Source organism: Nymphaea colorata, chromosome 14 (genome assembly GCF_008831285.2).
Source record: "Nymphaea colorata isolate Beijing-Zhang1983 chromosome 14, ASM883128v2, whole genome shotgun sequence".
Taxonomy (NCBI): domain Eukaryota; kingdom Viridiplantae; phylum Streptophyta; class Magnoliopsida; order Nymphaeales; family Nymphaeaceae; genus Nymphaea; species Nymphaea colorata.
In genome coordinates this window covers 1,558,943-1,583,523 of record NC_045151.1, presented here as the reverse complement: position 1 = coordinate 1,583,523, position 24,581 = coordinate 1,558,943, and the positions used below count along the sequence as shown (strand labels likewise).

The window sequence follows — 24,581 nt, the reverse complement described above, 5'->3', positions numbered from 1 at the left end:
AATAAAATTAGAACAATTATGAAAAATGAACTGAACTGAACTTTATTCATCTTCATCTCAAGTCTATTGATTATAAGCACTCATATTTTGAACGAAGAGAGAGAAAGGTTGGGGCTGGGGGAGAGGACTCTATGGGATGCTTTTGGCGAGTGAGAGGGAGAGAGAAATGGATGAGGATGCAGGGCATACGATTTGGACTGAAGAGAGAGGAATATTGGTTGGGGCTTTTCGATATATGATACATGAGATATGTTGGTTCCCACTGTTTGTGGGAACCGACATCTTCTAGATATATATCAGGAATGTTTGATAATATGTCAGATACGTTGGTTCCCACTGTCTGTGGCAACCAATGACCTGTATAAATAAATAAATAAATATATATATATATATATATATATATATATATATATATATATATATATATATATATTGCATAAGGTCAGAGATTAGTCTGCTGGCTAGTAGACTACTCTAACTAACTCATTGCTGGTTTGACAACACAAACTAGTCAGATTAATCAGGGTTTTAACTAAGCTGATGCTTGAGGAGCAATTCTTGCATTGCATTGGTTTATTGCTATTTTTTTGCATCATTTTCTTCTAGTTATTCCCAGTGCTGCAAGATGTTGGTGAATGCCGCTGCCAACTGTCGCTTGGAATTAGCTTCTTTTGTCAGAAACTGCAGGACTTACAGTGGGAAAAAAAAACTCGCAGTTATATAAAATGTAGCTGCCAACTTTACCAACATATGAAATTTGATAAACTTTTTGCAGCTTCCTCCACGACCTCCATGGGGACTCTCCATCTACCTTCTATCAGAAAAGATAAGTGAGCAGCACGTGTCAAGACAGTCTAAAAACAATTTCTGGAAATTTTCTGAACAAGGAAAACAATCAGAAAATCTATAGACGCTGAAGCAAAACAGGAAAAACTACATGAATATATACATTATGAAAATATCAGAGGAACGTTATGTAGACCTTTGGTTTATCGCATTTGCAAATATAGTTAATGTGAATTACTGTTGATAATGAACTGACGTGTAACTTGGACATGCATATGTTGTGAAGTTCTTGTGTGTTCTTCGGGCCTTTTAGTTACCTTAACACATTAGCAATACAATAAGATACCACTGAAAGCAGCTTCCGTATTTACACAGTCTAGACTCTAAATGGCCGAAAAAGAATTACAAACTAGAAAAAAATTGTTTGCAGATTAGCAGATCTTTGCATAAAACCATAAAAAGTGTACAGATTATTATATTTTGCACGACTCTCTTCACTTGCGTGGGAAAACTTCAGTAAAGGGTGGAGAAGCATCCGTGAGAATTTTACTAACGCAACTAGCGGCTAAAAAAGTGTCAGTGAAAGCTATGCCACCTATTATTGACAAGGAAAAAGACCTATATTAGTAAAGAGCTAAAGGAACATTAGTAGTAGTAATACAAGATTTTTCACATCCTTTACTAATGCGAAGGATGCAACACTAACTATTGTTTGGAAATGTAAGGAATACTATGTCAATGTTCTATGAGTCATTTAATGGTTTGAAATTCTGATTCAAGAATGAAAATTCCATAACAGAATTTCAAACCATAGTTCCTTCTCAAACTGAAGTGGCATCAAAATTCCATGTTTCAGTTTCCTAATTTCATAAATAAAACACCTTGTTTGTGTAATAATTTTAATTTCTTAAAAAAATGAACAATGTTGATTCTGAAATTTCATGATTTTAGATATATGATCCAACACATCCTAAATATGTCCTAAAAGGTGGAGTAGGTTCATGAATAAATATTTCATGAATCAACCCAGATGTTTTGGGTAGATTCATGGAACACTCACAAAGTGTTCTACCTGCTAAACAACCTTAAATGAAACACTAATGCTACATGTAGCATAAAGTATTTTTTATATCTCTGAAGTTGTGTCGGTAATCACCTTTGATTCTATAGTTTCAATGCCCTTCTATTGTGTCAGTGAATGGAGTAATTTTATTGACACTTTTTATACCATGTAGTGTTGGTCATATTCACTTCAAATATAACTATATTATATACATCTGTTAGGTTACATCCCGTTGGAACACCACTAAAAGTGGTACAGTCACATTTACTGACGTAACGGAAACAGCAGCAAAAATAAGAAATATCAATAGAACCTTTACTGATCTGAAACAAAGCACCAGCAACAAGAATGTCAGTATTTATTTATTGAAGAAACTACAATGCATTGGAAGACACATTTTTAATGACATATTTGCGCATCATTAAATAATGAAAAAGAAGGTAATGGGTAGCCCCTATATACCAAACTTTGATGGGAATCATATGAGGTTGTTAATTTCATTGAGATCAGGCAATACAGATCAAGTTATAACTATTTTTTGAAGAGGTTGAAATACCCTTTAAAGGAGAAGAGAGAGAGAGAGTGTGTGAGAGAGAGAATGTGTGAAATATGCAAACAAATTGGTTTTTTAAAATAGAGCTCTTTGTCTTCTTTGAGGGTATTTGAGACTCTTAAAAAAATAATTTGGTTTATATTTTTGTAACTTTATATATATATATATATATATATATATATATATATATATATATATATATAACTCAATTAATTAGTTGTGGTCTTCATAATGGCTAGGTTTAACAAAATGTTGCTCTACAAGTTTTCTTTTGTATAAAAAGTCAAATTTTTAGACATGTTTTAAACATGGGAAGGTTTTTGTCTGCATAATTTCACATAAATTTTTTTTCCCTAATTTTAAAGCTTCACTAACTTTCACTGCACAACGTTAGCTCTTCAACCATTTTTAGATGGTATCCCCCAATATAGGGAATGGGGACATAGAGACCGTCTCTCTACGCATATGCACGTATAAATGTTGTTGGTAAACTATGCCACCACCAAAAAAGGAGTTCCATAAAAATGAGATACCTGTGGGAAAGTATTGAGAAAGGGGAATTCACTTTTCCCATATTTGTTCATCTTTATTATGGAACTCTTCCATATAAGGGTGTAGCACTCCCTTCCCATCGATGAGGCTTCTAAGTATATGCTCTCTTCTTTATGCGGATAATGTACTTTTATCTAGCTAAGGCCTTAATTAAATGTATTAAGAGAACTAAAAGGCTCCTGGAGATTAGGCAAGGGAAGTCGAGAGTAATTTAATGCTGATAAATAAGATATTATTTATTTTAATAGTAGTGATAGTATGAAACTGAGGGATGGAAAGAAGACAAACTGCCCCTTAACTATATAGGAGTGCATTTGTCCATTGGTAGGATAAATGAAGAACACTGCAAACTTTAATTAAGAAATTTGAAGACAAACTTGCTAATGGAAAGCCAACTCATTGTCTTATTCAGGATGATTATGTCAAATCAAACATAATCTATGCTCCTTGTGCACCTCTTGGATGGTATCTTTAGGGTTGTTGAAAAGTACAACAAAAAACTAGAACGTTGTATTGGCAGATTCTTATGGGGTGCTGCTGGTAGGTAATCATGGAGGTCTACACCCTTAGTCTCTTGAAAGGCATTGTGTAACGACTTGACCCACTCTCGAGCTCAGACCCCTCACAATTTTCAATATGAGATTTGCTTTGATACCACTGTAACGATCCAACACACTCTTGGGTTTGTCCCTCTAGTCCAACGGATCCCAACTTAACCCTTAGTTCCTAGTTTTTTTTTTTTTTTGGTTGAAACTAGAATTGCTAAGGAGCAAGTTGAGATCTGTTGGACCAAGGGCCCGAGCCCATGAATGAATCAGGTAGTTAAACATTGTGCAGACCTTAAGAAAGAAAAAAGAGCATGACTTTGGCCTTTAGAGGAGATGGTAGGATCTAACCCGACGTCGACCAAATTCCACGCCAACGGTCGTGCCTACCCCCAAGAGCACCATTGACACAGCCTAACACTAAACCTAGCACAAACAATTACAAAGACACTACCGAGTCGGACAGGAACCCCGACTTAAAATCCAATAGGTTTAAAGATTACAAGTGAGGTTAATCCCAAACCCAAAAGTCAAACCTATTACAAATGACTAGAGATGTGAGGCCAGTACAAAGCGCGAACGATATAATAATAAATCTCTCACAACTCACTCAAACAAACCATCAAACCAAACCTAATCGAGCAAACCACACCAACCCGTAGGAGGCTAAGTTGGCTAGAGGGCGTGTCTTCGGCTTGGAGCCTCCGAAGTACCTCTGTGCACAACAGTGGCCGTAGTCGGGATGAAAGCAAAGAACTAAAGCAAAAACTACTACCCACCAGTCTATAGGGGGTTTAGAAAGTACCGGCCAAGGCTAGCTTGGCGTACGAGTATCCAAAGACCATGAGGTGAGATTCCACACTCGGGTAATGCAGCTACAGGGCAGAGAGCTCCTGGTCCAGGTGACGGATGAGACTGAAGAAGTCACGACCAAAACTTGGCTGGAAAGTGAAGAGGACCGCTGGCCGCAAGGGAAAAGACTAGCTGGTCGCTAGCCGTAGGCAAGGACTGGCCGCAGGTGGCTGGCAGCACCTGATCGCAGAAGCTGGTTGATGGTCACAGGAAGACGTCAGCAGAAGTAAGCCGCAGGTGATAGGCTGTGGCAGATAGGAGCAGGCCACGGGCGACAGGCACAAGCGGCAAGGGTGGCCGGCAGCAGGCGGGAGCCAAATCTAGCCTTGGAACGCCTGGCTGCGCGAGGCTAAGGCAGGCGCTAAGAAGGCACCAGAGGTGCTGAAGACGACGGCCCTCCTGGCCGCTGCTGAGGATGATAACTCGGCCCTCCTGGCCGAGCGCGGTGGTGAGATGGGCGACGGGCACGGCCCGTCTGGCCGCGCGCTGGGCTGGCTACGTGCACAAGGGCCGGCAGCGTAAGTGTGAGCTGCTGGCTGGGATCCACCGGCTACAAGTGTCCAAGGCTGTGAAGAAGTTCACGGGCTGCCTTGTGTCCTAGGGCTGTAGCCACCTAGGTGGTGGACCATAGTGGGCTCAGATAGGTTAAGGTCGGCTAGGTGCAAGTGGGCTGGGCTAGGTCCGAGCTTGGATGGGGGTTAAGTTTAGGTCAACTGTAGGACTGGTAGGCTAGGTCTAGTGGTCCGAGTTGGGGTTCGAACCGAGGTAGGGAAGTGGGTCAAATGTCAATCCCTATATTTTAGGAACGGTAGGTTTAGGTGCGTTTTACCTAGGTGAAAATGGGAACGGATGAGGGTAATGGGTCAAGTGCAAATGGCGGCTGGCTATGGGCGAGTGAGGGGAATTGGGCGAATGTTTGGGAGGGAAATCCGGCTGGGGATTGGGCTCCTAAAATGTTGGCTGAGGTGGAGGGTGCGTGGAGGCTATCTCCCTCAAATGTTGGGAGAGAGGTTGAGGCAAATGTGTAGGTATTGGGCGAGCTGGCCAAATGTGGTCCACTAACGATGCTTGAAACCAGTTAGGGGTGTGAATAGGCTACGGCTTGGGACAAGTGGCGAGAAGGTAGGGCTGACTTCCTAAAATGCTGGGAGGTCTCCTAACTAAGTGGGATTTGATCTCCAAATGAAGATCAAATGTAGGCGAGGTGGCTAGAAGATTCCACCAAATGTGGAGACAATATCTCGACTCGATCTTAAGAGATCTCTAACACTCCCAATGCTTGCCACATGGGCTAGATGGATGGTGGAGATGGCAAAAGGCCCAAATGATAGATCCACTTACCTTGAAAATAGGAGAGATGACCGAAAAGACTCCAAATGCACCGGCGGCTAGGTGTGAACGCCTAGGAGGTCCTCCACACTCTTACGATATTCCCAAATGAAGCCATGATTTTTGGAGAATCTCTAGGACAGCTCAAGATCAGCTTAAAGTTTTGGCCGGATGCCCCAAATGATCACCAGAAAGTACCAAATGGCTGCTGGAATTATAGCAGCAGTGGCCGGAATTAGCAAATTCCGGCCGGCCCTAAAATAGACCGAACTTGCCTAAACATCCGATTTCGCATTTCTTCTAATTCGTTCTTTGGGCATTTTTCTTTTTTTGTTTTCTCGCCTCTTTTCTTTCTTTTTTTTCACTTTTCTTTTCTGAATTTTGCTGGCAAGAGTACAAGCTAAAATCGAGAGTAAAAGATGGGCTTTTGATACCCAAACAACCGTTGAAATCGCATGAAAACTTGAGTGCAAGCACGAGTAATCAAGGGGATTCCTTGTGTCTCGTAAAAGCAGATTTGGGAGAAGTTTCTACCTAAGAAAAAAGCTGATTCCCATGGCTGGAACCGAGAAAGTCAAACCCCTCTTTTGGTCGAATCTTCTGTCAAATCAACCCAATGAAGTTGCACAATTTCACCACTTAATTTGAATGCACTAACCTCCAATTCAATTTCGAGATGTCGATTGCTCCAATACACCAAGTTGCATAGATGTCAAGGAGCCTTCCCAGGGACGATGTGGCCTCTAGCCCTCACGGTGATGAAGTGATGGCTACGCCTAGATCGCCGAGTTGAAGTGGGGAATACCGTGGGTCGTGGAGTCCTCTTCACGCCGGAGCACAAGAAGGATTCCAAGCTGTCGTTCCTTTGGGCGAGTGGACGAGAAGAGAAGAAGAAACAAAGGCAAAGAGAGAAGAAACCCGCTGGTTTAAGAAGACCTTTGGTGAACTCGGCAATGGAGGCCGATTTTCTCAAATGTGATGCACAAGGAAGATGAAGACAAGAGGCGCGGGGAAAGGAAGTGCGCAAGGGGAGAGGAGAGAGCCGTGAGGAGAGAGAGAGTCAAGAAACAAATGAACTTCAATTCTCAAATTTTGCATACGAAATCAAAAGATTACAAACAATATATAGTCTGGATTAAATAACGGATCTAAACACTTGATCCGGATCAAAACTTGAATCCAAAAGCATAATCAAATGGCGCAAAAGCAAATACTAATCAAAATGCGCAAAATTAAAGATTGAGACCAAATGTCTCAATTCCTAACTCGATCCTCCTCCTTCCCGCACTAGTCTGGGCATGGATTTGGACCTCATTTGCCTAGGCGTCGCCCTAGGTTGGCCCTAAGTGTCTAGGCTCGACCCGACCCTTAGGTGGACTCGATCTAGACCGGGTTAGACCCACCGCCTTGGTCTTCAAGTGCCGCGCCTGGGTCATCTCCTTGTCCTTCACTTAGAGCCGCTGCAACTCCTCCCTCTGCATCAACTCTAAGCTCAGTTCTAACCTCACAAGTGGTGATTCCGTCTTGATTCGAGCCACCCACTCCTCCCTCTTGACCTAGGTTTGGGTCAGTTTGGCCTTGGTCGGCCCCAGTGCTTTGTAGGGCGGGCTGGTCCCACCCACGATGACTGCTCTCGGCCATATTTGTGGCCTCGCTCGGCATTGTTGAAGGTCTGACCGTATCAGGAGACATGTCAAGCTCTTTTAGCAGGGAGGATTTGTAGAACAAAGACTTTAACAACAAGCTGGCTAGAGAACAATTACTTGGCCTCGGGGTATTATAGTCTAGAGACCCTAAAAAGCTGAGGAGAGAGAAGTTTGGTGCTGTCAAAGTCTGGGTTGGGGCTGGAGTTGGATTGAGAAATTTCGTGAGAAGGAAATCAAAGATTGTAGGACAAGTTCCGAACTAATCAGAGAATTGTGCCATTTATAATGTGCTAGATGTGGAAGGACAAGAAAAATGGAAAAGAGATAGAAATGTTATCATCAAAGAGGCACTTTCAATTTACTGTGATAAAAGAATGCAGGAACCAGGTCCGGTGGTGCAGAATCCTTCGGCACTTTCAATTTACTGTGATAGAATGCAGGAACCTTTGCCAGCATTTTCTGCAGTTTTTTCAAGAGAAAATCATAGATCTAATGGCACTAAGTAAGCAAGAGAATTAGAGAAATTTATGCCCAAAGTCTCTCGAAGACCGAAGCCACCGCTGGCGGTTTCAGGGTAGTTTAGGTTCTTTTTCTGGCCAAAAATCGATGGTTTCTATTGGCTTTTTGTTCAATTGAACGTTGAGAATTCAAGAAGACCTTCCAAACTACGGAAAACACATATAATCCTCAAGAATCCAACGAAAACGGAAGATAAATCATCCGGTTTACATAGATATAGAAGAAAACACTGAAAACAGAAAAAAGTGATTTTTGATCCATCAAATCCGCATCCCATGCATGATTTTTCTCTCTTAAAATGGTCAGACCTCATTGTAGGCACGCTTAGCATTTAAATCAGTGCAAGAAATTTGATTTCAAGGTTGAAAACGAACGGCCGTGCAAAAGCACCGTCCAATGTTTTTGAGAGAGAGCCAGAAAGAGACCATAGCACAATAAAATTGGTAGACAACAAGTCTCCTAAATACGAAAACAAACCGTAAGAGAATAACCCTTGTCTCGGTGGAAAAGGAAGAGTGGAGTGAGGGAGAACAGAAGATTCCCGTCCATCTTGCTTGTTCTTTTTCAAAAAATAACATTTGCACAGCACCTTTTAAATAATTAATCAAGTTTATTGAAGGGCTCATAATCAAGCTATGCAGTCATCATATTTATTTAATCTACGTATTTCATATGCGCGTATTAAAATCGACTTGATCAGTCTCACATGCTGCTTGTGTTGGTTATATACAACGTGTCATTCAATTGATCATGGGTTGCCTTTCTTCAAAAGATTGCTTAAGGAAAAGAAAAAAAAATAAATGAAGAGAGGAACCACGAGAATGTCATGCAATGCACATGGAAAAGTTTAAGAGAGGCCAAACGATGACCGAATGCATACATATCGATGTGAGATGATGAAGAAGACAAAAAATGAACAGAAAACAATATCTATAGATGAATAATGAGACATTACATTGCACGCTCAGACCTTTCCATTACATACTGATACGTTGGCTACAAGCATGTACGCGATCTTCCTTGAGAGCGACCTTAGCTTACAACAATCGTTTCTCACATTTTTCTTGTCATCGAATTGATTACTTCAATAACATTACAGGAAAATAGAAGAAGTAAACTAAACTAAACAATTTGAGAAGAATCGCCTCTCAAAGGATGATGAAAAGCTTGAAACCAAATGACTACATTATTCATCACAACTTACATCTACATAAGCCGATGACTAGGGATGTTAACAGATCAGATTCAGATCGGATGTATCCTTAATCATATCCTTTTTTTTGTACATCCACATATTCGGATTTGAATAAAGAAAGGTCATATCTGAATCCGAATCAGAAATCCGATTTTACAATCTGCATCCGATCCGAATCCGGTTTTTATATTTATATCCGAATCTGAATTTTGAACTGGATGTTGCCAATTTTCAAAATTTAATAGCATTAGATATAGAATATTTGTCTAAAAATGAATCTGATCCGAATCCGATCGGATGTCATTTATTAAATTCAAATCTAATCTGATTTCTTAATCGGATATTAAATTTTTTTCATATCTGATTTTTTCAAATCGGTTCAATCGAATATCCAATTCAAATCAGATATATTGACATTCATGTGGATGACCAGGATATGTTAATCTTTAACGATAAGAACCTTTATATAAGAAGCCAACTACAGTTCCACGTAACTCCGTCCAAGCTGGTAATGGATGACATGTACCAACACCGGGGCAAGACGGTATAATATTAACTATCATGAGACGCAGAAATTCTAAAGCAAGTTCAATTATCAATCAAAGCTTTTGAGATTTGGTCTAGTCTGGTAATGTAGGGGCGTAATTTACTATGTTATGTTCCGAAAAATTGAGGCAGATTAATTTATACATTACTGGAACATTGTATTTCATAATTCTGCCTCAATTTTTTAGATATATTTGTAGAATACTAAAACAATGATTATGTCACCATGTAAGACAAACGGGTAGCTACAAACCTACATATACCAGACTTGATGGAAATAATCTAAGTCACTACAAAAATAAAATGCACATTGTTTTTTCAAAAATCTTAAATACCCTTTGAAGGATGTGAGAGAAAGGCAGGAAAGAGAGAAACACATGAGTTTCCCCAAGTAAAGTTTCTTGTCTTTTTAGGGCATTTTGGATACTTGAAAAAACAGTTTGCATTATATACTAGTAACTTAATCTCCACCATCTCATTTTTTTGAAATCTACAGTCTTTATTATTCTTATCAAAATCTAGTGTACAAGGGTCTATTACTACCGGGCTGTTAGCGTGTACCCGGCCCGACTCTGGCCCAAGCCCGGGCCTAAAAAAAAGGGTAGCGGATCGGCCCAATAATTTATCGGGCCGACCTGGTTAGGCCCGATAAACTCAAGTGGGCTCAATATTAATATTTATTTTATTAATATATATATATATTATTTTGTATTAAAAATATATTTTTTTAATTTAATCGGGTAAAGCTCGGGCTCGAGTTTTAATGGTCAGATAAGCCGGGCCGGATGCACAGGCTTATCTACTACCCATCTGCTTAGGCTTATGTACTACATCAATGCCAACGATTCTCTAACTTGCAGACTATGAAATCCACATAAATACTTTATTGCTTAATGGTATTGGCATTCGAATCATGGTTATACAATTCATTCCTTTCACGTCTATGGTTCCCAACTTTGCTTCAATTGAGGGACATCTATGGCCTTATGTTTACAGGAAAACTTGCTTTCTTGTCTATGTCAAAAGGTAGTTGGTCACGCTTATTCAAGTAATTGCTTCGTGCACGGCATAAGTCGATCGATGCTGACTCTTTCTTGTCCCTTTGATGAATGATCCGTAATGGGGTTTGAAGTTTTTTTTTTTTTTTTAATTTCGAGATGTTTTCTGAGACTCCTCTCACTATATAAGTAAAAAAGGTCGGATCCGATCCAAGATTATTCGCAACTGATCTTGACAAGCTCAGGTCTACATAAATAAACTGGCAGTTCCTTGCAGGCAGTAATGCAGGGGGCTGACATGGGCCATGGAAACCGTCGTATTCTTAAAATTTCAAATGTTTACGTATAAATTTTAGTTTAGACTATATAAAATATATGAACAATTATATTTCTGTTAAAATTTTAAAAATATAACTCGGCACTTGCAATAAAAAATTCTTGTCTACACGCAAGCTTATCATATCTACAAGGAAGTCTTTCTTTTATCTAGAAATCCATCTTTTCGCTATAATTTCAAGTATGTGCTTCACTTTCTTGAATTTGTCGATACGGACCTCAATTTCAATGAAAAGTATCGAACAATTATTGGGATCAACCATTACTGAAAATATAAAATAATTAAGGAATGGAATCCTCCCTTCCTTTTCGTATAAAGAGTTAGAAAAAGTTTAAGTTAAAAGACTTGGAGGAGCGTAGCATAGCTGATGAGGCTGTTGGAGTTGATAGGCTTTGTTAATTTGATTGGTGTAGGCATTATTTCTCTAAAAGGTGGCGGACACTTCCCTTGGATTGAAAGAGTAACTAAAAGTTTATGCAGAAGCCAAGAAAAAAGACGATGTTAAACTATCGTTAATATGTCATGGTTTAATTTAAGCACCTTTTTAACAGCTTGCAAAAGCGACGCCAGTGTCCATAAAATCATTCACGAACATGGGTTTGGGAATCGAGTGGACACTAAAACTTCATATATGAACGGAAAAAAAGGAAGGGAATAATTGACAAATTTGGAGCGTTATCGGTTTCTTCCCCCCTACCAAAGATACGTGCCCGTCTAACAGAGAGAGAGTGTGTGTGGGTGCGTGACCTTGTTTCTAGCAGAAGGGAGAAGGACGCCATCTCTGTCAGAGGGCTTCTGCCGTTTTCCATTTCCAGGAAGAGACCATGCCGGAAACCATTAGTCTCCATCACGTCACATTCTTCTCTCTGCACGCAAGTGAGCCAACAAGAAACCTCAGAAGCAGGACCCTGCTCCTGAAGAGAAATCCCAAGTTTTTGGTTTCTGGATTGTCCTTGATCGGGCATGGCTTCGAGCATAAAAGGCTTGCCTCTGGCAATCGCCTTCTGCCGGAAAGGAAACCCATTTTGTGGCCCTCTGGAGGATCGATGTTGGTGGGTGGAGTGACTAAAGAGAAGCTGAAGAATAGAGACGTAACTGTTGCTTCCATGGCCACCGAGAAGCCCAAAAAGAGATACCCAGGTGAGGCCAAGGGGTTTGTGGAGGAGATGAGGTTTGTCGCTATGAAACTGCACACTCCTGATCAGGCAAAGGAAGGGGAGAAGGTCTCAGACGAACAGCCGATGGCAAAGTGGCAGCCGACCATCGAAGGGTATCTGAAATTTTTGGTTGATAGTAAAGTGGTCTTTGACACGCTCGAGCGGATTGTGCAGACAGCCCCTGCATGTGAGAACACGATAGCCTCTCTTTCTTTCTTTCCAATTTTTTTGGAACCTCGGTATTTTGTATTGCTATTGCGTGCTTTGCGTCCCATCATCAACTTCGCATTTGCATTCTTTGAGTATTTGGGGAATCAGATCGATATGCCGTCCCAAGTACTTTACTATGTGTTAATTTTTGGGCTCTAGAGCCCTCTGAAATTCTCAGTAGTTTGCATGCTATTTCTGTTTCAGTTTATTGGGACGATGCCTGCGTTAACATAGTACTAGTTCTCTGAATTTAACATGTATTGCTTTTTACGGTCCTTGAAACTTTAGTGGATGCTTTAAGGACCACGACGGATTCCTTTGCACGACGTAATGCCAAAAGGCTGATTGTCTTCATTCATTGAGGGTGATTCTTCTATCTTTTTACGGGCTATTGGGAATCATCTTTCCTGAAGGGGAATCTAATGAATGATTTTGAGATACAGCTTTCTTTTGGATCCACAAAAAGGTTTTATGGCTCTCAAAGGCTCTAAGGTCCAACACGTTTGTACTTTAATGTAGGTTTTTTTTTTTCTCTTTTTATGTCTGGAAAGTTAAACCACTCCTCCAGCGCATTCTTGCCCATCTAAGCGTGAGAAAACCTCAAGATTGAGTTCATTTGTCTCCTGGCCTCTATCAGTCTGATCATTTCTTCATGAACGTCTGTCTTCCAATTCGAACTTTTGGACGTCCCTGTTGCTTTCACCTATGTGTCAACTTGGTCGGCCTATAACCTGCATCAATGAATCTACTCTCTGATTTTCTACAGTCATGAATGCAGAACTTATGTAAGGAAAAGGATCTAAATCCAAGCCTCTAATTGTCCATTTCCCATAAGAGGAAAATCGTGTGGACTACATATATGCGATTAGATGTCTAGACGATTTAAGCTACGGTTTTAGTCTTCACTGTTTACAAACATAATTTTTGCTCACTATAGTTCCTTATTGTTTCATATTTATGTTTATATATGTACTAATATTTTTCACACATTTGGAATTGTGTAATCTTTAGTCTGTGGACATCAATAGTACGTGAATAAGTTTAATGTTACTGTTCAACTCCTGCTTGGATGGCAATCGACGACTTGAATAAACATCAGTACTAAAAGAATTCATAGTGTTTTAGCAGGATAAAATTAGCTTTTTTGTCTCAAAAAGATAGGAATGGACGTTTCATAATCATCAATAGATTTATTGCTTATTGTCATTTCAGCTAAAGTAGCTGAACATTTAAAAGACAGAATTTTTTAGTTAAATGTAAACTCTGTTGTATGTCAATTAGAGGGGAGATGAAGACTTGAGGGACGTTTCTTCAGTATTCAAGTCCTCCAGCCACGACATTTAGATATGCCATCGTCAACTACTTGCTGGAAACGGTGCTGTTGATGGATCCACTCTCACTTCATTCCTATTTCCCTCTCATGTCCAGCTTCTGTGTATAGCCTTAATGCAGGATTGCTATCCAAAAGAATGTCTATACTAGCTAGCATTGACGAGAGTAAGGACCTAACCAGTTTAAGAATCTTGAACCTCTTGCAGTTGTTAGAACAAAGATTTGTAAAAGTAGTAAGTGATCTCTGGATATGATGCAGTTCTCAGCTTTTTGATTGGCAATAGTAAGTGGACATCTTGTTCTACGATGTTTTTGTTATATAGAGGTGTTTATGAACAACAGAACTTTTAGTCTTTTTCCAAAAAAGGGAAACCTATCATAGTATAAGTTCAATACCATCCTGATAATTTTTCAGTTATATGTTGAAACTTGAAAGTATCATTATATATTTCTGACAAATTTCTTGGAGCTGTTTTGGGGAAAAAGATAGAAGTTTGATGATATTGGTTACTTTGGTTTTTCTTTTAAGAAATCCTTAAGACCATACAGTCATATTTTATGGTGGTCGCCTGGCATGTATTATTGTTGTGTCTTAGACTAAGTGGAGACATTTTATGTTAAAAACTTAAAATTGGCTGCATGCGACTAACTTAAATATCCTCAAAGATTTTTTGTTACTTCGAAGTTCGAAAACTGAATGTTGTTTTAGTCCCTTTTCACTTTCCAGTTTTGTTGTTGAACTTCTCATTGAAGTTCAAATCAATTCAGTGTTTCAGTGTTTAATTGTTTGCTTATGGGTGAAGCCAAGTGGTTAATCCTATCCAGAAGCTATATATCTTTCGTTGGACGAAGGAACCAACAGCCAACTTGTGCTTACTACATTTTTATTTTGATTCATTTCTCTGACATCCTACACCTAGAAAGTGGGGTCATTGAATCATGTGTTAGACGGAGAGTGGTAGCAAAAGTTGCAGGTTTGCATTCTTGAACTGAAGTCTGAAATCATTGGTTACATTGCGGAAATCTCTCACGAGGTGTTGGTAATGGCCATACGATACATTCATGACATGCAAAGAAAAGAAATTCAGAGGGTAGAGAAACGACAAACTATATCTGGATTTTTTTTGGAATTTCCTGATGCAATCATGACTTAACTGAAAATGCCTTGTCATGAATTGTTTCTACACCTCATGGGCTTTTGCATGATCATGAAATAGCATTTTTGTTGTTTAGTAGTGACAATTTTTGTGATTACTGGTAAAAGTCGGAGCTCTCTATTGCTGTGGGTTCTTTACTGGATATATGGACCTTATGAGCTTGAATTATGACACATATCTTTGTGGCAGATTCGGAGTTCAAGGATACAGGTCTAGAAAGATCAGAAAACTTGGCAAAGGATTTGGAATGGTTTAGGAGTCAGGGACATACCATCCCAGAACCATCAGGCCCTGGAACTACCTATGCTGCTTATCTCGAGGAGATCTCTGAAAATGATCCTCAATCGTTTATATGTCATTTCTATAATACATACTTTGCTCATAGTGCTGGAGGTCGGATGATTGGTAGAAAGGTAGAGTTTTAATGTGAAATCCACCTTTTTTGTGTCCGGCAAAGTAAGCATTTTTTTGTCTGACAACCGTCCATTGGGATTCTGATTGTAGTCACTTATTATTTTTCTGTCATTTTTTGCTCGTTTGGGTTTGCATTCTCTACCATAGGTGTCAGAGATGATACTGGACAACAAATTACTGGATTTCTACAAGTGGAACGGTGATCTTCCTAAATTATTGCAGAATGTGCGAGATAAGATCAACAAACTTGCAGAGGTAATTCCTCGCTTCTGTTTCCATTTCAGTCACTTGGACTTGATTGTCAATATCAAAGTGTTGCCTCTACCCTATAGATTAGTTTCGCTCCAATTTTCTCTCAAAGCAGTATAATTGGATATAGTAGCATGATTTTTTTTAGTTTGAAATCTTTCTCTGATGTCATTTCCACTACTGACTTGTGAGATGGTTCTCAGAGTTGGACTAGAGAAGAAAAAGATCATTGCTTGGCAGAGACGGAGAAGTCATTCCAGTACTCGGGGAAAATCCTTCGCTTGATATTGTCATGATGCATTGGGCATATTTTGTCCGATTTAATTGAAATGTAATTATGACAATGGGAAAGGTTGTCTCACTTTCTTCTGTTCCTTCTGGCTTTAAAAAACTTTGAAGTCCATACCTCTATGCATAGCATTTTGTACAAAGATGGTAAATTCGAAGTTATTTCTTTCCATGATATGCTGTTAATACTATCTAAGGTTCTTTTTTTTTTTTCCTTACCAGTAGGAACTGAATGATCCCCTTAGCTCGAACCTTTCTATTTATTACTGCTACATTTTCTCATCACACAAAGGGCAGTGCCTCCACCATTCATTTATGTTATTTGTACCTATGTTAGCATCTTTCTCTCCATGGTCGGCCATTCCTTTAGGCAGCGCTCCCAGAAAGGTACAGTTGAGGAGCCAGTAAGAAACGCTTAGGGTGCAGGACCACTAATACAGTGTTCTATAAATCTACTCAATTTTTGAGACACATTGTGTTAGTTTTTGGGACATATTGTGTTAGTGTTCTTTGCCAAATGCCCTTTTGAGAGTAATCTCTGAAATGGTGAACTTGCTTTTGGCAAAGTCTAGCAAATGCCAAGAAAAGAGGTAGAGTTGAGGAGCCAGTAACAACATTTGTATGCAGGAATACTAATCTAGTGTTTTATGAATCTATTTCAATGTTTATAAAACACTGTGCTAGTATTCCTTTTCCCAACCAAATGCCCTCTTGAGAGTACATGATCTCTGAAATGGTGAATTTGTTTTTGACCAAGACTAGCAGATGCCAAGAAAAGGTACAGGTGAAGAGCCAGTAAGAAATGCTTGGGGGTATGTGCACTAACACAGTTAAATCTATCCCAATATTTGAGGTTGGTTCATGAAACACTCTGTCAGTGTTTTTTTTCCCAAACACACTCTGTCAGTGTTTCTTTTCCCAAACAATCCCTTGAGAGTACATAATCTCTAAAATGATGGACTCGCTTTTAGCAAAGACAAATAGATGCCAAGAAAAAAAAAGTATAGTTGAGGAGCCAATAAGAGACGCTGGGGGGCATGAACACTAACACAATGTTTTATTTATCTATTTCAATCTTTGAGAGGGATTCATGAAAAACCTTATTAGTATTCAATTTTTCCAAACGCCCCCTTGAGAGTACATCATCTCTGAAATGGTGAATTTCCTTTTGGCAAAGACTAGTAGATCCCAAGAACGCTAGACTTGGTTGAGAGATTCCCAGCTTGACAAACTGTCCAACCATCTCTGTTGATGGTTGGGAAACTAGAATAACTAGAATTTCTTCCCTAAATAACTAGAATACCAAACTTTGTTGCTGACCTGATGGTGTAAAACCCTGCCTCTAGAGCCTAAGCTTATGCCGCGTTTTACATCGGCCGGTGGACGGGCATGGGAATCAAACTGGTGAGTTTTATGTCAGCTGTCAACCGAATCAGCAAAAAGCCAAACCCGTTGGACCAACGCCATTTAAAGTTAAGTAGGGTCAAGTTACCGCAACATCTCTCTGTCCCTCTCTCTCTCTCTCTCTCTCTCTCTATTTGTTTAGGCAGCTGGATTCATAAGAGTGTCTTCAACCAATGTGGTGATGATGCAGGAGATACTATTGAGTGGCAGTCTGCAAGTGCCTAAGCGGCCCTTCTTCCTTCGTCTTTAACGTCCAAGCATACTCGTTTTACCCGTTTTTCAGTCCATAAGAGGGACCTCACCAATTTGAAAAAAAAAAAAGTGGTCGATTTGATCTCATCTTTGTTGCTGTGACTGCTTGATTCGCCCAACCAACCCTGCATAAGTTCATTGCAGGCTTCAACCCTCTCATTGACAACTTCCCTCAAATTTTTGCCATCACAATGGTTGATATGTTTAAAAGAATGCTTTGGAACTAAGGCTAGGCACCAAGCCGGGCCGTCGGTGGGTACCCACTATTTGGCCTGACTCGGGCTTAGGCTTGAGCCCCAAAAAAAGGGTACCGAGCCGACTCGGGTGGACCCAACAAACCCTGGTGGGTTTAATAATTTTTATTTGTTTATTAATTTATATATATAATATTTTATTATAATTAATTATATATATATTATTTTTTATTAAAAATATTTTTAAATTTAATCGAGTCGACCCGGAACCTGACTTTCGAGTGTCCCGCCCAGGCTTATTTGGAACTTGGGTGGGATCCCATCATTTAAGAGAAATATTGCTTTGGAACATGCAAAACCGGTGATCAATGTAATCAGAGAAACCAAGACCAAGAAACGTGTTCTCGTAGCCATCCGTCTCCCGTCCTTGCTTGCTTCTTAGTTTCAATTAAAAAGAAGAACCTTGTAAAAGGAGCATCTAACTTCACTTATGCATCAAAACCATGCTCAAGTTTGAATATTTTTCGTTCGACAGCCTTCTTGTTCTCTGTCTTATTAAGGCGTTTCAATGCGAAATTCTCAAAATCGAACGTATTTTTGTTTTTTTTTTTGTGGAGGATATCTATAAAAAATTAGAAAAAACCAAATCTGGATAGGAATCCGGTTTTGATGGCTTGTAAATTGGTGATGCATATTCTGTTAGAGATTGAACCTTTCTGGATGCCACTGACTTCTTCCTCAATATATTACAACGGTGGTCTAAGTCTTCCAAAAGTATGAGGAGATGTCGAAGTGAAATTTTGCATATGAATAGCCTTCGCTTGCAAATTATTCGGAAGCAATGGACGAGCAAGTAAAAGCTCGTTCATATTGTAAACCTAACCCCAGACATAACCGTATCTTCTTTTTAGGTAGCTCACCAGCTTTTTATAGAACTTTAAGAAAACTAAAACTATATTCGTTAAAGGCATTACTGACTATGGATCATTGCTATTGGGTACCCGGTCGAATGTGGATGTGCATCCCATGCATTGTATAATTGCTATTAATCATCTGTTGAAGACGGTATGAACAAAAGGCGCCTGTAGCTCAGTGGATAGAGCGTCTGTTTCCTAAGCAGAAAGTCGTAGGTTCGACCCCTACCTGGCGCGCGTTCTCTTTTGTTTTCTCTTTTTTGTAATAATGGAAAGCCCCAGCTTTTATTAAAAGGAACAAACATTTTTTTTGCAGCTCGCGTCCCAAGCTTTGTTTGGCCCTGAAAATGGGTCTTTCATGGTTATGAAGCACGCACGATGTTGAAACTTGATCAGCTAGTTTGTGTGTATATATGGAGAAATTGGTAGAAACCAGACACTCCTTTAGTTTTTGCTAAAAAATAATTTTGAATAAAATGTAAACATCCTAATATATTTATAAAAGCTATTTTGATATAAAAAAAGCAAAATTGATTTTTCTATTATCAAAATGTTGATGTTATGTGAGACTTTCATTGTTGCTTATTATAAAAGACACTATTAAAACCAAAAAATGATCAACTTAATATATCTTTGCATCAACCTATATTTAAGATCATATTGGCAAGGTTAGATTTTTAAAAAAATTTCAAATATCATACTTGAAGGGACTGGTTTTGTCCCTGACCTATTAGTCTGGTTTTTACCAATCACTATGTATATATATATATATATATAAACGAGTAAAAAACGAACTATATCTAAAGTGTAGGACAATTCTTTACATATGGGAAATGTGAAGTCCTTGAAAGAAAAATGTGGGGGGTGTTATTGGCTTGATGTGGACGATAAACTTAGAAACACATAATTGCCATAGTAAAGATAACTAACCCCTAGAAAGCAATCAATGATGAACACATCCAAATTTGGTTTTGTGAAAACATGCTTTAAAAACCTGGTTCAAAACTCAGTTTTGTAAACTTAGTTTGGATGTTTGAATGACAAGTGAAAAACTTTGGTTAGAGGCAAACATTAACCTTACTTGAAAAACCTGGGGGAAAGCAAGTTTTGCAGGCCTTTTATGAAAGCCAGGTTTTGACAAAACCCGGTTTAATTGTCATCCAAACACTCTTGAAATGATGTTTTGTGGCAAAACCAGGTTTTTTCTCCCAAACACCCCCTAAACCTTTTCTCTCAGCTAAGCCTAGTTGATGATTAGTGCCGACCACTCGTAAGTTAAAGCTGATCCAAGTCATCGACTTGTTCCTTCACTTTCTAGCCATCACCAAGCTGGAGGGTTTCTGTTTTCCTTCAACTTCAATAACAAAAGCAACTAAAATTTTTGGTGAAAACCATTGCCATCATTGATCCTGATACAACTCAAAACCCCTGAAAGCAGGAGGAATGAAGGGAACATTTGAGTTTCTTTTCCAAGCAGTGGATTGTTAATCTCCTTTTGAGTTTCTTTTCCAAGCAGTGGATTGTTAATCTCCTAAACTTTCGACCAAATGCTTGGAGCGGCTAATAAAAAAGTTGCAAGGTTTCCAAATGTTACGCTTAAAAAGAATTGGTATTGACAGAGTAGTGGACTTTTCAATTTTATGGGAAATATGACTCTCTCTCGCGCTCCAAAGGACTTAGTATAGCTGATCAAATTGAACAGGTAAATAAGATATTATCAGATTGATTCCAATTGGCATTAGGCTTATGAGGACAAGTTGCTCCTCTCTCTCTCTCTCTCTCTCTCTCTCTCTTGCTTGTAGAAGTCGCCAACACGGTTGAAAGCCCTTGCCAGATATACTACCGGTTTCATTCTAAAATAGGGAAATACAACTATCTCATCTCCAAGGTGGAACCTACAAAGGAAACACAGGATTTGTCAGGTTTCCATCCATAAATTTTAGGCTCTCCTATATCCTTCTCCCAAACATTCAAATTCTTGTGATGAAGTCAACTAGAATAACCAACTCCGATATCCCGTTCTCAAACAATGCTGAAACAAACGTCTTATCATACAGCCTCAAAGGCCAACGATAATTGCAAAAGAACACACCACTACCACCAACCAACAGTTGCACCAGAGGATCCCAGATTGTTGAACCAAGACTAGATCTTCCCCCTTCGTCGGCATTTCATTTCCAGTAAGGGGGAGAGAGAGGGATTGTAATTAGTTGTACCGGTACAATTTTGCTGAAAAGAACTACAGGAAAATAACATACAAAACGTGTACAACTTTTTCATGTCTAATCATCGTAAGAGCTCATGAAACCGCCCACAAAACCTGCACCGTTGCAGTTACCGCATAGTATCTCCTTCTTGCCCCTGTTAACAAAAGGTGAGTCTGGATCAAACCATGAACATAAAATCAAGCAAGACAACTAATTCTAGCTTAAGTTACAAAGGTCAAGGTAAAGAAATTTGCTCCTCAAAAAAACACGTTTTATATCATACATTAGGGACGATCTCCCCAATATCAGCCAATATCTTTGTATGCCATCTATGTATATAAAAAGCAGTCCTTCGATATCTGACGTCTCATGTCAGAATCTACTAAAGAAAGTGGAAATTTGAAGAAAGTTGACCAGTTATATGTAGAATATTATTGCTCTCTTCAAATCAGACAAGTTGGACTGCTATATTGAAGCTTAGCAAAATCTGCATCGATTAAAAACAGCGTGGCAAATTAAATTTGAACTAATCTTTCTAGCTTTAAGTTTACTAGGCACCATTCTTTGACTCATCCAACCAATGAGTCAACAAAAGCATTAACCAACAGACGCACTTTCTCCAGAAGAGGCATACCTGCAAAGCCAGCAGAGTGCACCAGCCTTGAATCGTCCATTAAAATGGTCAACAGAATTTACTCCACTTCCCTTGCATTGTGAGCAAACCACCACACCTAACATTAAGAAAAGGAAACAGATCAACAAGAGTGCATTCATTGTTCGTTAACTATGAAAAATAACTACAAAAAATAAGCAAATACTGCGAAAACACAAAGAGAATCAATCATGAAAGACATCGCTTTTAACAACGAAATTGGAGTAGAGAAAGAAACTAAACAAGTGGTTAGGAACAAGGAGTAAGTCATACAACAATTGTCAATGAGAATTTCCTTAGCCAAAAAGAAAGAAAAAGAAGATGATGAACACAGGTGTAGAATAAAGTGTGACAATTGGTTCATGGATGAACATGCCTTACCTTGTTAAATACTTCATGATGAGAGCATTCAAGACAGGTATAACTTTGCATAAGATGTGGAACTTAGTCCAACAGGTACACTTACTACTCTTTGATTCTTGAATACAAAACAGTAACTAAAAGTCTAAAAACAAATTTACAAAAAATATTTTTAAATTATTAAGGATTAACAGAAACGGACCATCATTCCTTGTAACAGGAATAATTTCACTTCTTTGCAAAAGAGACTACATAAAAGCAACATATATGCTGCTTGTGGCTGTCATGCATTTATATATTATGTACGAGTGTCATTGGTCAAAAACTGCCGGACAGGCTGCCATCAGCAGGTTGGTGCACTGTCTTGGGCCAGTGGCTGGTCCCTGGTTCGAGTGGCATGGGCACCACCCTTGCTCTTGCCGATTCATTATATAACCCTAGGGGCAGGGGAATAGCAAGGGTTTTACAATTTGCACTAGAAGGTGAGTAATAAAGTGACTCGGTCCAGGTGCGGTTTCATTAAGAAACATTAAAGAAAGGTGCCTGAAAGGCTAATCATTAGGTCTCATAGGACAAAAGGCAACAAGAGGCTCAATTATTAATGGCTATCAATATCTCTTACAATCTTAAATATGAGACTATCCAAGCCTTTCTCTATGGCAGAGATAAGACAGTTATGGTCCATAGAAGAAAGTGAAAATCCAAAAGCATTGTAGAAGCAATACATGGCTGTTAATTGAGCACTGTAAAATTTTCAGAACTTGTTAAACTTGACCTTACTTTCCATATTCTGACTAACCTCATCATTTTCCTTTGACTTTCTAAATCAAAATTTTTAATTTTATAGAAGAAAATTTTGTCCTGGACCAGATGACAGTGTTAACTCTCATGTACACACCCTTGCCCATCAATATCATTTCAGACCTAAATTTGAAGGCATCACTTCAATGAAGAAACTAACTTGGACTCATTCCTGGTTCTTATGACCATCTCAGGCACATCAACAAATTGAAGTAGCTAAGAAGTGAACCCTGATGGATCAGTATTTTTTTAAAAGCTTCAACATTTTCCTTTAAAAGGCACGCTGATGTATTCACTCTAATGGAAGCAAGCAACTTCAAGCAGCTATATTAACAGTTCTGTGCCCAATCTCCTCAAAGTTTGGAAAACGAAAACAACAACGCTTAATGAACTAGGAAGGTGACAAAGCAAATTGTGATGACTTATGAGCACTAAAGCAAGAGTTTGCAGATGAAGATTGACAATTTTCTTGCTCTGAAAGATCTTCACAAGATCATGCAGCACATATGAACCTTCCCAAGAAAATCTTCATATCCACACTCGGAATTAAACACTACCAGAAATTGCAAACTCAGTTTCATATCTCACAACAATCATTCTCAGCTTCTGACAGCAAACTCAGTCAAGCTTATGCATTACTCAGCTCTCAACAGCAGCTCAAGATATCTCCATGTAAGACTTTCCGAAGCATTTTGATGAATTAGACTCAGCTTGTCTCGCATAATAAAATAATAAATTGAACCATAGAGAAAAAGTAATGATTTTAAAGTAGTACAACGGATCCATGATTATCCTATCCACTGCTTGTGGTAGACACCTAGAGAAAATACTATATAAATTAAGTTGATAAAAAGAGGAGAGGATCCATCAACACCAGTTATACAATACCAAGAGACCTACATTTGGTTCCTCAATTAATAGAAGGGCAGCAAAAGCATGTGTAATACATGTCTCAAATGATTAAATGACAGATTATTTGAAACAAAATGATCAACTCACCATTTCCGTCACAGTCAACACAAACGATGCTATTTGGTTTAGTTCGCTGGTCACTGTCGGCAGCCTGTCATGTATAAATCAGATCAAACCATTATTGCAAATGCCTGTAACATAGTACTTACATTTATATCTGCTGACGTGGGTGCGGGATGTGATTGATGATAGAAACCGAAAAGTCATTTGACGCCAAACAAGATCACTCGTGCAACAGACGTAGTTTTGGAAAACCATGAGCAATCCTCACATACCACCACCTTAATTGGCTAATTGCGAAAATTGACTTCTATTGGATGAAAAACCGAAACAATGGTGAAAAAGCAAAACAACCTTCGCCCGAATTGAAGTGTTTCTCGCGCATTCAGGCTTGCGGACAGTGACCACTCTGCCAAGATTAAAGCCAGCAACTTCCAGAAATTTGCTCCGGGGAAGCCCAGTTGCCATTGCTGTAAAACAATAACATAAGAGAAGGACAATTGGAAAAGAAAAACATGATTAGCATTCGGTTGGATTCCCTGAGTCGCTCAATGCCATCTTAATGAAATTGTTTAACTATCCTCAACTCAGTTGTCAGTAGCCACGAATAGCTTTGAAATACAAACGGAGCGAAGGAGAATGTAAGCAGAAAAGGGGCTTAAAGAGGGAGCAAGGAATGAAGAACCAAGAGGAAAGAAACCGTCTGATAATGCAGAAAAAACACAAAAGGGAGAAAAAATGAAAAAACACAAAAGGGAGAAAACATGAGAGTTCGGAGACTAATAAGAGATAGAGAAGTACCTGGCTTCAGGGGAGAAGATCTGGCGGTACTCGCGGGAATTGGTAAGAGACAATTCGCCATTGCAGCAACCGTGCGCGTCTGTGTAAATGGGACACTGTGGCGCACGGTGAAGAGTGAAGAAACGAGTTCAGTTTTGGTGGTGGGAAAGAAGGTAAAGCCCCATTTCAAGATAAGCTCACCTCCGCCGCGCGTTCGAGAATCTTTACACTACGCCCTCAATGGTCTTGATATCTACGAGAACGCCATTCCAGATTTTAGCTTCTTTAACGAGGTTCGGCGCTTCCGATGGATTATT

At 39.2% G+C, this 24,581-nt stretch overlaps 2 protein-coding genes and 1 non-coding gene across 3 annotated transcripts; 2 read left to right on the top strand and 1 right to left on the bottom strand.

Moving 5' to 3' along the window:
- Window positions 1-11,580: 11,580 nt before the first annotated feature.
- Window positions 11,581-15,903, top strand: LOC116267771 (heme oxygenase 1, chloroplastic-like). Its single transcript, XM_031649662.2, has 4 exons — window positions 11,581-12,265; window positions 14,967-15,190; window positions 15,339-15,446; window positions 15,644-15,903. The coding sequence occupies exons 1-4, from the start codon at window positions 11,746-11,748 to the stop codon at window positions 15,734-15,736; spliced, it is 945 nt and encodes a 314-aa protein (XP_031505522.1). The 5' UTR covers window positions 11,581-11,745; the 3' UTR covers window positions 15,737-15,903.
- Window positions 15,904-18,656: 2,753 nt separating this feature from the next.
- TRNAR-CCU (transfer RNA arginine (anticodon CCU)) lies at window positions 18,657-18,729 on the top strand. The gene has a single exon. It is a non-coding gene; the product is annotated as a tRNA-Arg (tRNA).
- A 1,757-nt stretch (window positions 18,730-20,486) lies between these two features.
- LOC116267536 (protein BUNDLE SHEATH DEFECTIVE 2, chloroplastic) lies at window positions 20,487-24,443 on the bottom strand. Its single transcript, XM_031649313.2, has 5 exons — window positions 24,286-24,443; window positions 23,839-23,954; window positions 23,512-23,575; window positions 21,334-21,430; window positions 20,487-20,853 (listed from the first exon to the last, which is right to left on the bottom strand). Exons 1-5 carry the CDS (start codon window positions 24,344-24,346, stop codon window positions 20,775-20,777), a joined length of 417 nt encoding a protein of 138 aa, XP_031505173.1. The 5' UTR covers window positions 24,347-24,443; the 3' UTR covers window positions 20,487-20,774.
- Between the last annotated feature and the right edge of the window lie 138 nt (window positions 24,444-24,581).

Coding starts and splice junctions, on each gene's coding strand:
- LOC116267536 (XM_031649313.2), bottom strand. CDS start 24,346: ATGGCGAATTGTCTCTTACCAATTCCCGCGAGTACCGCCAGATCTTCT. Junction 23,576..23,838: donor ACACTTCAATTCGGGCGAAG/GTTGTTTTGCTT, acceptor TATACATGACAG/GCTGCCGACAGTGACCAGCG. Junction 21,431..23,511: donor TGTTGACTGTGACGGAAATG/GTGAGTTGATCA, acceptor TCTTAATGTTAG/GTGTGGTGGTTTGCTCACAA.
- LOC116267771 (XM_031649662.2), top strand. CDS start 11,746: ATGCCGGAAACCATTAGTCTCCATCACGTCACATTCTTCTCTCTGCAC. Junction 12,266..14,966: donor TGTGCAGACAGCCCCTGCAT/GTGAGAACACGA, acceptor TCTTTGTGGCAG/ATTCGGAGTTCAAGGATACA. Junction 15,191..15,338: donor GTCGGATGATTGGTAGAAAG/GTAGAGTTTTAA, acceptor TCTCTACCATAG/GTGTCAGAGATGATACTGGA.